The sequence below is a fragment of the Mustela erminea genome, chromosome 9 (genome assembly GCF_009829155.1).
Source record: "Mustela erminea isolate mMusErm1 chromosome 9, mMusErm1.Pri, whole genome shotgun sequence".
NCBI classification, from domain to species: domain Eukaryota; kingdom Metazoa; phylum Chordata; class Mammalia; order Carnivora; family Mustelidae; genus Mustela; species Mustela erminea.
In genome coordinates this window covers 96,503,360-96,516,853 of record NC_045622.1, presented here as the reverse complement: position 1 = coordinate 96,516,853, position 13,494 = coordinate 96,503,360, and the positions used below count along the sequence as shown (strand labels likewise).

Below are 13,494 nucleotides of genomic sequence, written 5' to 3'. Positions count from 1 at the left end.
GGGCCTGAATTTCCTAATGCATAAAATGAAGAGAATATTAAAACCCCACCTCATGGTATTGTGAGATTTAAAGATTTTTATTTATTTACTTAATTTGTCTTTTTTAGAGAGAAAGAGAAAAAGAAAGAACATGTGCACATAAGCGGGGCGGTGGCAGAGGGAGAGAAAGAATCGCAAGAAGGCTTCATGTCCAGTTCAGAGCTCGACATGGGACTTGATCTCACAACCCTGAAATCAGGACCTGAGCCGAAATCAAGAGTCAAACACTTAACCGACTATGCCACCCATTTGCCCCAGTATTATGAGAATTAAATGAGAGAATGTATGTTATATGCTTAGAACAGTGCTTAGCACACAGCAATTATTTATTAACTATTAGCTATTGTCTTCATCATCAGTGTACTTGTTTATTGACTATCTCCCTCACTAAACCCTTACATCCATGAGAATAATTACTTTGTTTTGTTAACTACTCTTTCTCCACTACCTATTACACATAGGCACATACACATAGGCACATAGTAAGTGCTCAAAAATAATTGCTGAATGAATTCATGAGTGAATGCTGTCTTATATTCTCACATATCCTTAAAATAAACCTCTATTGGGGCACCTGGGTGGCTCAGATGGTTGGCCATCTGCCTTCGGCTCAGGTCATGATCTCCAGATCCTGGAATCGAGCCCTGTATCGGGCTCCTGGCTCAGCAGGGAGTCTGCTTCTCCTCTCCCTCTGCCTCTCCTCCTGCTCAAGCTCTTTCCCTGTATCTCTCTGTATCAAATGAATAAATAAAATCTTTAAAAAAATAGAAAATAAAATAAAATAAACCTCTACCAATGAAGATATCTGTGTACTTGCAACCAAAACAGACATCACGTAAGTATCCCCAAGAAGCTAAAACCATCATTGAAAAAAAAACAAAAACAAGACACTTGATCATAAGAAAGAGCCCTCCTGGGCCCACCAGCCAAGACCACAGAGTATCATTCATTTCTATATTAGTATGTGGAGGTCAAGCTCCCTGATGCCACAGTGTTGTAACTATCAATTTAGCCTGTGAATAATGGTTCCCAATCCTGATAGGAATTCTCAGATTTCAGCCTGTTTCTCTCTCATCATTATTTTCCAATGTCTTAAAAAAACCACATTTCTCATTTTATCTTTACCACAAGAACCTGGTCACACTCTGCTGTGGTTTCTAAGCTATAGCTACTCTAGCTTCATTTTCTTAGATGTACTTCTTCAGAGGTCCTGACCCCATTCTGACACTTGGTCTATTCTTAGAGTGGCACCTCTAAATATTAATTCCTTTTACCTTCCTCCAGTTGAAAGACAACATTCAGAGGTAGAGTTTGCATACAACATAAAAGAAAATCCTCTGGGATTTGGTATCCTTCTTTCAAGAGTGTCCAGCAGAACATGATCTAAAGGGCTCACAGTCTTGCAGACATACACACACAGTACAGCTTAGCTACTCATGTTTTACAGCTTACCCAGATTTACTAGAACAATCAAGGATTTGTTGGAAAACACCAACAACCATGGAGTGACAGCACAGGTGAGGGGACAAGCAGACCCAGAGAAGAAAATCATCAGGAAAACCTTCCTTCCCAAAGCAAGATTATAGAATGAGGACTTTTTCTTAAAAAGAACTTATAAGGAACTCTTCTTCCTAGGGCAATGTCGTTATGCTTCTATGAATTAACACAAAACTGAAGGCTGATAAGGAAGGATTTTCACTAGATAAATAAAATTGATAAAGAAAATCAGGAGCTTCTACCACTCAGGTCTCTACCAAATACCAGTTTTAATTTCATCATATGTCCATTCCATTCAAGTCTTTTTTGCTTGTTTGTTTGTTTTAAGATTTGGAACTTTGATGCTAGTTCATTTCTCAGAATAACTTGCCTTGGGCCAGTAGGGCTTCCGAAAACTGTCAGGTATGTGCCACTCACATACATTATGTAATTTTTAGTTTTCTGAGGACAAGAAACAGCTCACTTGGCAACTAGATTTCTATCAGCACTATGGAAAATCTTACGACTTTTCAACAGTGTATTGGTGAATAAAAGCTATAGTTGATAGCATTCAATAGCATTTGAAATTGTCATAAGGTTTTCTATTGGCTCTATAGAGTTCAGGATCAGTTATTAGACTAGTTGGGTTCACTTCTAGAGTACTACCTACATGGCATACAGCTGCTTATATGGCAGAACACAGAGCTTAATAAAAAAAAAAAAAAAAATCAATAGGAGCGCCTGGGTGGCTCAGAAGGTTAAGCCTCTGTCTTCAGCTCAGGTCATGATCTCAGGGTCCTGGGATGGAGCCCCGCATCGGGCTCTCTGTTCAGCAGGGAGCCTCTTCTTCCTCTTTCTGCCTGCCTCTCTGCCTACTTGTGATCTCTATCAAATAAATAAAATCTTGAAAAAAAAAGAATCAATAATAATGCGAGAAAAATCAAGAGAAAGTCCTTATTACTAACAAGAACAAGAGCAAATAGTGTGTAGTAGCTTAAAATATAGATACAGCTGTATATTCAACAGTCACCTAACATCTCTTATGTGCTAAACATTGTGCCGGCCACTAGGAACACAAAGATGGAGAGACAATGATGTCTGTCCTCAAGGAACCAGTGTGATAGGAAAGACTTATAAAGGATTTGGAGGGTGGGGGAGGTAGAGTAAAATGAAAAAAACCAGGAAGAAGCATTGCCCCCAGAAGAATCATATTTCACTTGGCAAGGAGCCTCGAGTGTGCTGGTACAGATTAAATGGCCTAGAAACTTGACCCCCAGGCTTGTCAGTTCTTTAAGAGCCAGTGAGGCTATTCATTCTCAGTCTTTATTCCCTGCCCACCTCATTTGCTTCAGCCTACACCATGAGAACACGATTCCTTCCTTGATCCTCCTTTAGAGAACTGGGAAAACGGACAGGTTCTGCTCTTGGAGAGCCCGTTTTTCCCAGGGACTTGAAATTCCAATCCATAAGAAATCTAGACTTTATTTGTATATATTGCCATATGCATATACATTGCCATGTATATATTATTGCCATAGCTTGGCAAAAAAGCTAGGGAGAGTCAAGAATCCCCCAACAGCAACCCAAGTTTAGGCCATTAGAACAACTGTCTGATCTTTAACGAAGCTGTAGAGAGTAGAAAGGAAAAAATATATTTTCAAGGAGGATAGACTTGGATTCATGATTTGCCTTAAATACAAGCCTGTTAGGATGCTGGATGGCTCAGTTGGTTAAGCTTCTGCCTTCAGGGCTCATTGCTCAGGTGGAAGCCTGTTACTTCCTCCCAACCTCACTCATGCTCACTGTCTCACTCTCTCTTTCTCTCAAATAAATAAATAAAACCTTAAAAAAAAAAAAAAGCCTGTTAAAGGCTATTCTTTCTTAGAATGTTCCCAATAAACCATAAAAATATGGAAGGAGAATCCAAATGATTACACAAATATGTGACAGCATTTTGGAAATAAAAATAACATTGCATATTTCTCTAGCACACCCTTTCATGAAGACCAAGGAGTTCAAAACAGATTCTCTTTCAGCCTAAGAACAGTTCTGTGACATTAAAAAGTAGTAATCACTTTGATTTTTACACACTCCAAGCATGCTTTACAAAGAAGCACAATATGAAAGTTATTCTGCCCCTATGAATACTCTAAAATTATTAGCTGATTGACACAGCGTCCTGTAGATGTAGAAAGAAAACTGCAGAAGCAAATCATCCTAAGCACTTCCATGAGAAAAACCAGCTATGAAAAACACAGACTAAGGGAACCCTGATGAAAGGCAATCACAGTAAGCATTCTGAATAATGGAGAAAGTTAAAAATTATAGGAGGGACCTAAAGAAACAGAGCTAACAGATCAGACAATTAGTTCTTGGGCTACTATCATCATAACCACTCAGGAAACTTATCACTGGACAAAACTAACTGCACCAAAGGTATGTTCCAAAACATATTTGGGCAGCCCTCACCAACCTACCAAAACGAATCATTCACTGCCACTCCATCAGCAGCTATAATCTGCTCTATTCTTCATGCACCTTGCCTGCTTCCTAGTGCCTCTTCTGGGCTCACCCGACTGGCAAAACAGGTACTTACTATTCAGTGAAGAACCTGGCAACGCCGTACTGGCTAATATCTTCCTTATTCTCTAACAGCTGGCACACTGCATCCTCCATATATGTGAGGACATGTCGCTGGGCTAAAAAAAAAAAAAAAAAAGAAAAAAAAAATCAAGACAAAAAGAGAAAGTGAGAGACAAAGAAAGTAAGTCTTCCCAGTCCCAGTAGTAAGCCATGAAAGTCAATCAAGATGTTGGTTCTGCCCTAAGGAGTGGACTGGAATAGGCAAAGCAAACTTGCTGGTCCCAACTGAGCTCTGGTCTCAAAGGGTAGAATGGGAGACAATGTAGAACATGACCCATTGCCATCGGATTGGCTATTATTATTAATATTAACTCTTCACTCCTCATTTCAGTGGAGGGTGATGTTAATGAGGGTGAGGAGCTTTAGCACCATTTAGCTACACCTGGGAATTCTTTTCTTTCTACCTCCTTCCACCCTCTTCCACTTCTGCATGTCTCAGGAGCTTAACGCAGGAGTAGTGATGCCATGCCTGAAGTATGGATGATCTGCTGGCCAAGAAGACGCAATTCCTTAACAACCACCAAAAAAGTCATGGAAAAGTTTAAGGAAATTTAATGAAAATGATGCTATAAGCTATTAGCCTTGGGACTGTGAAATCTGTGTGGCTCAATTTACCAGAAATCACATTTTCTGCATTTGTTGTAACGGGAAAATGTGTGAATTAATCATGGGCTTGTAATAAAGGGTGTATTAGAATTAGAAAGACCTTGGTTTGAATCATGGCTCTGTCTTTGGTAGCTTTATCTTAGATAGTTATTTAATCTACACCTGTTTTCTGCTTTATCAGGTGTGGAAAGAAACATAATTTAGCTCTTTCTCAAAATATGGTTAATCAACTTCTTGATCTGAATCACCCAAGATACCTTATTAAAATACAGATTTGTAATCTGACACCATCCCAGACTTAGTGACCTTAAATTCTACCTGGAGTCCAATAATTCTAAAACAAACAAGCAAACAAAAAGTTTTTTTTTTTTTAAAGATTTTATTTATTTGACAGACAGAGATCACAAGTAGGCAGAGAGGCAGGCAGAGAAAGAGAGAAGTTTGGGAAGCAGGCTCCCTGCTGAGCAGAGAGCTGGATGTGGGACTTGATCCTAGGACCCTGAGATCATGACCTGAGCTGAAGGCAGAGGCTTACCCCACTGAGCCACCCAGGTGCCCCAAAAATAGTTGTTGTTGTTTTTTAGAAACTTTTAAATATAACATTGTATGCCATGTTTGTACAACACAGTGCTTTGACAATTCTACATATTACTCAACGTTCAGCACACTAAGTGTAGTCACCATTTGTCACTATACAATGTTATTGCAATATTATTATTTTTTTGTGTGTGTGTTATTGCAATATTATTGACTATATTTCCCATGCTGTACTTTTCATGGAGCCCAGTAATTTTTAACAAGTACCATTCATGCTTCTTATGTACCTGGAAGTTTAAGAATCACTGATTTAGACCTTGAGCTTTGGAGTTCAGAGACAACCATAGTTACACTGTCAGCCCTACCAATTCCTAGCTGTATGACTTTGAACAAATGACTCTCCATGTCTATTTCCTCACTGTGAAATGTGGATAATAATACTATTACTATTCGGGGCACCTGGGTGGCTCAGTGGGTTAAAGCCTCTGCCTTCAGCTTAGGTCATGATCCCAGGATCCCGGGATCGAGCCCCACATTGGGCTCTCTGCTCAGCAGGGAGCCTCCTTTCCTTCCTCTCTCTCTGCCAGCCTCTCTGCCTACTTGTGATCTCTGTTTCTCAAATAAATAAATAAAAATCTTTTAAAAAATAATACTATTTCTATTTATAATAATAATATTAGTAGTTCCTACATCATAGGGTTATGCGAGTTGAATAAAATAATGCATGTAAAATACTATAGTCCCTTGTAAAAGTCTATCTCAAAGGTGTATTGGGGGTTTAGTTCAGTAAACGACATAGGCTAGCGCTTCCATTACAACATGTGCTCAACAAATGTTGTTCCTTTCTCTGAATTTTATCTTGAGGAACAACAATGATAACTTGGCACACTTCACATTTCCAATTCAGTATTTCCATTTTCCATCCAAAAATTTAAAAACAAACAAAACAAACAAACAAAGAAAACCTTTCTTCTGGAGCAGCAAGAACCAAAAAACCCTCATAAGTAATGAACATCTTGTCAAAAAGCAATTCCACAAAGTTGTTACCAAGATGGACTCTGGCTCTTTCATAGTTTCATCCCTCAGGAAAATATGGGGGAATTACCTAAAATTTATTAAAAAACAGGTACTACAAGGGGCACCCAGTTGGCTCAGTCGGTTAAGCGTCCAACACTTGATTTTGACTCAGGTCATGATCTTAGGGTTGTGAGATCAAGCCCTTGTGTTGGGCTCTGCACTGAGCATGGAGCCTGCTTGGGATTCTCTCTCCCTCTCCCTCTGCCCCTCTACCACCCCTAAAAAAAATAGGTACTTCAGAAAACCATTCCTGAAGTCCTGGTAGTCTAGTGAAACTTAAAAAGCAAGTAAGTTTATCTAAACGAGCTGTACTCAGGAGAGTCTTCATTTGACAATGGTGACATAAGGTTTCACCACGTTTGCATGGGCCTAAAGTACAGATGAATGACAGGTTTACATTCTGTGATTTATTCTGATTTATTCCAATACAAGTGCTTCCCAAAGCTAACAAGTATCAATACACTGCAAACACTCTCTAGCCTCCCACCCCCCCAAAAGAGGTGAAAATAAAATCAATGCTTCAGAAACAGGTTATCCAACTGGAAAACTCTCTCCAAGAAATGGCCAAAACTGAGAGTGAAGAGATAACACATGCCAATTTCTGGCATTCATTGTTTAATACTTTAATATATACTAAATTGTAAGAAAATGGTCAAAGTCACATTAAAATCAGCAACACTGTCACCTCTGTATTCTCCTTTCCTTTTTCCACCCACTTATCCTGGTCTTTTAAAAGATTCATTCCGGGGCACCTGCGTGGCTCAGTGGGTTAAGTGTTAGCCTTTTGCTCAGGTCATGATCCTGGGGTCCTGGAATAAAGCCTTGTATTGGACTCCCTGCTCAGCAGAAAGTCTACTTCTCCCTCTCCCTATACTCCCTAATCCCACTCGTGAGCTGTCGCTCTCTCTCAAATAAATAAAAATCTTAAAAAAAAAAAAAAAAGGTTTCCTTCCTTGCACTAGATGGACTTTCTTTGACTTAGATCTAACTAAAGCTAATACAGGATTAGAGTGTTTTGGATTTTGTTTTTGATTTGATGGTAGAAATGAAAAGAGCTCTACTTAGTTGCAAATCCTGTTGCTTCTCCTCCCTGACTTCAGGGACTAAATGTCAGTGTGAAGGCCCTTTAAGGGAGAAATATTTTCAGAGCAATTAGAATCAAAGTACTTTTGTCCTCCTGGGGGTGGGAAAGAGGAGAAATTTTCTGGAAAACGACTTTGCACTAAAAAAAAAAAAGGTCAGGGCATGGGGAAAGAAGGGAAGGAAGGAAGAAAGAAAAAGGACTATGTCGTTTAACATTCATCTACCGATCGGATGTTTATGGAATTTAATAATATTACACATAATAATGATAATGATAATGATACCGACTTGGAGCACCTGTGCAACTTAGTGAACAGGATGCAAGATATTGTGCTCATTGTCTTAACATGAATCATAGTATTTAGTCTTTGCCACAATCCTATGATACATATGTATTTTGCATACCTCCATTTTACAAATGGGAGAACGAGATTTATAGAAGTAGCTTGCTCAAGATCACACAGCCAAGCTAGTGAGAAAAGCCAATACTCAAACCAAGAACCCATGCTCCAAACACTATAGCATATTGCCTCATCATTAACACTTCGTGTAATCAGTTTTCCAGTAAATATGATCTTTATTTCGCATAAAGCACAGGGCAGGAGCATATGTTGATAGTAAAATCATCTGAGAAATATGGTCCATTTGTGTCTGCATGAATGTGTGTGTGTGTGCATGCACGCGTGCAGGCCTGTCTTGTCCCTGTCTGCATAGGTGTGCATGCCAATCAGCATTTTGTGTGAAGTTAGAATTTGTCATTTAATTTCAAAGTTTCTTATAAAGAACCACTCCACCATGAAGTAGTCACCCCCCCATTCCTTGTTCACAATGTGGAAACAGAAAGCCCTAGTGCCCTTTTTATTTGTGGGTGAAGGGAAGCCGCTAAGAAGAGCCAGAAAAAGCAGGGAAAATTTCTCCCTGCAGAGAATTTCCCACAAGCCAAGTGCGAGGAGCTCTGTCTAACCGATACTCTCTGGTGCCTTCCTTCACCTGCAGCTCTTATCAGTCCAATGTTCCCTCTGTGGGCACCACCCAACCCTGGAAAATCCTTGCAGTTTATCAAACTTCAATGAGACAGAAGTTCAAAGCTCTTGCCTGGCAATAAAACACGGAGAGTGTCGTTTTATATTATTTTTTAAATGCAATGGAATAGGCTTTAATTTATGTGAATGATTAAAGAATAAAAACAGCACACCTGCTCCCCCGAGGGCAAAGATATCTGGGCACCTTAGTTGCCCTCTTTGGAAAAGAAGAAATGTTTCAGATTGACTTTTCTTCTACTGCTTTGCCATGATTCCTACAACAAACCCAGGATTAACTTTTCTAACATGTACCAATAAGGCTCTATTGTTCTGAAATCCACATGAAGCCCCAAGGTCCCTGTCTTGCTCAGATAACATCGCTCTCTGAGATAAGCACTTATAACTTCAACATGCTCCACTGAAAGATTTAAATGAAATATAAGTAACTCTGTATGACTGATCGTTATATGAACCTCTCAAGTAAAGGCCATGTCGATCAGAAACTTCTTGGTTCTGTGTAATGGCCTCCTGCTGATCATTTAATTTCTTTATACCACAGTCACTCCTGCTATAAAATGGGTATGATACTAGGAAAGATATGACTAATAATAAACTATTTCTTTGGAAAATATTGGTATATACAGAAAGTAACACATTAGTGATTATATTATTACAGCTGCATACTGATTCTACAGTAATGACACAGCAATTTTTTGCAACGGTTAAGAACATGGGCTCTGGGACGCCTGGGTGGCTGAGTCATTAAGCGTCTGCCTTCAGCTCAGGTCATGATCCCAGGGTCCTGGGATCAAGCCCCGCATCGGGCTCCCTGCTTGGCAGGAAGTCTGCTTCTCCTTTCTCCCACACCTCCTGCTAGTGTTCCTACTCTCCTTGCTGTCTCTCTCTCTGTCAAATAAATAAATGAAATCTTAAAAACAAAACAAACAAACAAACAAACAAAAATGGAACATGGGCTCCGAAGTCAGGTTGATCTGGACTTGATTTCTAGCTTTGGCGCTAACGGTGTGACTTTAAGGAAGCTACCTAATCTCTCTGCTCTTTTCTATAAAATTGGGGGATAGTACCTACCACCTAAGTTTGTAGTGAGAATTAAAGAAAATAATGTATGTAATAATCCTGGCATAGGGCTTGGCACATAGTTAAGTATGCACTAAATATTAGCGATTATTTTTATTGTTGTTATTACTACAGTTGTTACTATGTACCACTCCCAGACATCACAAAACTCAGAAGACAGTAGATTTTTTCTTTTTTTTTTTTTTTGTTTTTAACAAGCTTTAGTTCACTTTATTTTTCTTGTATAAAACTATGTGGTAGCCACAGCTGGAGCCTGGGTCCTCTGCACAGAGACTCTGGTGTGGGTCTTCACAAGATGGTTGGTCCGTGAACTTTCAACGCTAACAATACCACCAAGCAACCAATTTCCTATAGCCCCCCACTCACTTATTTAAAGTTCTACTCATGCAACCAAGGATGTTTACAAATTATCTTCAGGGATTCCTAGGCTATATAAACTTTATACGTACAGTAATATACCTAAGCATATGCCCATTTTGGTTATAACCTTTAAACTTGTAGGAAGCGTTCACTTATTAACTGCTAATTACTCAGGAGGCTCTAATTTACATGGGGAAAGTCCAGAACTATTTCTTTTTAACTCTCTTCCCAAGCATAAATACCATCAAAGTATTAGCTTGTTTGTTTTGCAATCAAATAAAGGGTCCCATTTGGAAATTATTGCTTAAGGGGCCTAGAATTTCCACCTACATTAATTAGACCACTCATTTTGTTATTTTTATTTAATACAGAGTCCCTATACTAGAATAAACAAGTCTCACCAGAAAAATATTCATATGAATTACTATGTGTGATATTAATAGACACATACAAGAGCATAGCAATGTAAGCGAAAAGCATAGCATATACATATATTCAACTTTAAATCTGGCTTTTTCCTCCCTTGCCAGAGTCTTTCTGAGACACATTTTAGTCTTTGAAGCCTCTTGAAATTCATATGCTGGCTGGCACAAATGTTGAATTAAATTAAGACTGTTCTCTGAGATAAGAAAAGTAACCCTGTTCACCAAACAGCTTGTCATGTAAAAACTGTTTAGAAGCTTCAAGATCATTTATAAGTCACTACCATGAATTGATTTGATTTGATCTTGTGAAGTACAAATAGATAGCTTACTGGTTTAAGAAGTTAATGCATCTCCTCCATCTTTACACATATGTCCTGATCCAGGGATATAGCATGTTCTGGTGAAATACTTTATTACCCACAGAAGACCATCTTTGATCTTAGACCACACTAGACCAATTTCCTCTGACCAAAGGAGATGGGAAATGAGGAAAACCAACACATGTAATCCTTACACAACTCAATGAGGTAAGTAATAGACTTTCTTGAAGCTCAGAGAGGTTAAGGAACCTGCTAAAATCTTAATAGATGGCTGATCCAGGATTTAAACTTAGATTTTACTCCAAAGCCTATGTCCTTCCACTATAACACACAACCTCTCAAAAACAAAAACAAAAGCAAAACATAATAAGAAAAACCCAAAACCTTATAATGTGTCCCATTTTGTACTGTATTATCTGGAAATTGCTGGCTATCCATGTAAATACTAGAAAAGAAGCTTAAATTTGTAAACCAGATGGTTAAAAGTACTTAAATGATCTTTAAATTATAAAAAATAGTTTACTTCTAATTACTCATGTAATTATTTTTTTTACACATGTAATTATTTTTAAAGATTCAAACAGTACAGAAAAAGTTAAAAACCAACCCCAGTTCCCATTGGTAACAGATGTCAGTTTGATAGGAATACTTTAAAAAATATAGAAATACATAATTTGTGAGCTGCGTTTAGTTTTGTTTTAAAATAAATGACATATACTTTTTTCTGAACCTTGCTTTTTTCGCTCAACCATGCCTGGAAATCTTTTCTAAAATATGAAAACAAATTACCCTTGCAGTATTTCTCAATGGCAAATATTTCTCTACTGATAAATATTTAGGCTGTTTCCTTATTTTCATTATAGTAAACCTTGTTGTGTTGAATATTCTTATACATTTCCTGTGCACATGTAGAAGAGTTTTGCTATGGAATTGGCATGCCACAGAATGCACATTATCTTTGTGGACTTTTTTCCAGTTTTATTAAGAAATAATTGACAGGGCGCCTGGGTGGCTTAGTGGGTTACACTGTGATTACCCAGAATCACACTACTGGGTATTACTACCCAGTAGCTCTATTTTCAACGTTTTAAGGAATCTCCACACTGTTTTCCAGAATGGCTGCACCAGCTTGCATTCCCACCAACAGTGTAGGAGGGTTCCCCTTTCTCCACATCCTCACCAACACCCATTGTTTCCTGATTTGTTAATTTTAGCCATTCTGACTGGTGTGAGCTGGTATCTCGTTATGGTTTTGATCTGCATTTCCCTGCTGCCCAGTGATGTTAACACATCCATTCATCCATCGATGGACACTTAGGTTGTTTCCATGTCTTGACTATTGTAAATGATGCTGCACTGAACATTGAGGTGCAGATAGCTTTTCAATTTAGTGTTTTCATTTCCTTTGGATATATTCCCATAACTGGAATTGCTGGATCATATGGTTTTTCTATTTTTAATTTTTTTAATATCCTCCATTCTGTTTTCCATAGTGGCTATACCAGTTCATAATCCCACCAGCAGTGCCCAAGGGTTCCCTTTTCTCCACATCTCCATGTTTACTTAGATACACACAATTGCTTTACAAAGGGTTATTTCAATTTACATTCTTCCCAGCCGTAAGAATATCTGTTTTCACTCTCCTTGGTCTAAAACTTTGTAATTTTGCCAATTTAACAGCTATAAAATAGCTTTTCACTGTTGTTTTAATTTTAGTCTTCTTAAGTAGAAATAAAGTTAAGCATATTTTCATGTTTATTTTTATCTCTTCTGTGAATAATCTGCTAGTATCTTTTGCCCATTTTCCTCTCTGGTTGTTTTTTCTTCACTGATTTGTAGGGCTTTTTTCCTAATTTTATATATTTTGTAAATATATACAACTACCTTATGGCTTTTCTTCTAATTTGTTTGTGGCATTTTCATTGTATAGACATTTTAACTGTTGATACAGCTAGAAGTATTTTATTGTGACTTTTATACTTTATGTATTGTTCAGACAGCCCTCTCTACTCCAAGTGTATAAACCGACTATCTTATATTTTCTTCTAATATGATCTTTAAGTAATTGTGTCCCTTACCAAATCACAAATTCACAGTTAACATAGAGAGCATAATATTTAAAAAAAATTTTTTTAACTTAGAGTAGAGAAAAATAAAGTTATAGTGTTAACCCCAAATCAGGCCCCTTCAAACATTAACTAGCTCCAAATATGAAACAGCTGTATGTCAAGTTTAACTTTGGGCACTCAGAAAAAATTATAAGTGAATCACACATTGCATATGAATATCCTGATAAATATCCTTGATATAAATGCGGAAGGCTTCCCTCCTTTAATAGCTCTTGATCATTATGGGGTCTGCTTAATGGTAGTTAGACCTATAAATGTAATAATAACAACAGCTAACATTTTTTAAGCTTTCTGTGCAAGGCAGTCTTCTAAGCATTTTATGGGCGTTAATTCATTTAATTCTCACAACAGACTTATAAGATGGGTACTTTTATCTTCATTTTATAAATGAAAAAAGGAAGACTCGGATATGTAATTTACCTAAATGTTAATGGTCTGGTGAGTAGCAGAGACAGGATTTGAATCCATGTCTATGGACAGGACTGCACTCTACTGCAGCCCTTAAAGAGCTATGCCATAGGGCACCTGGGTGGCTCAGTCAGTTAAACATCTGCCTGCAGCTCAGGTCATGATCCCAGAATCCTGGGATTGAGCCTAGCATCAGGTTCCCTGCTCAGTGGGGAGTCTCCCTCTCCCTCTGCTCCTTCCCCTGCTTGGGCACTGTCTCTCTCAAATAAAT

At 38.1% G+C, this 13,494-nt stretch overlaps 1 protein-coding gene across 1 annotated transcript in view; it reads right to left on the bottom strand.

The window, feature by feature from the left end:
* C9H11orf49 (chromosome 9 C11orf49 homolog) overlaps positions 1-13,494 on the bottom strand; it is a 191,603-nt gene that overhangs the window by 141,101 nt on the left and 37,008 nt on the right. The window contains 1 exon segment of the mRNA XM_032360166.1: positions 4,112-4,214. Coding sequence (XP_032216057.1) covers positions 4,112-4,214 — 103 coding nt within the window.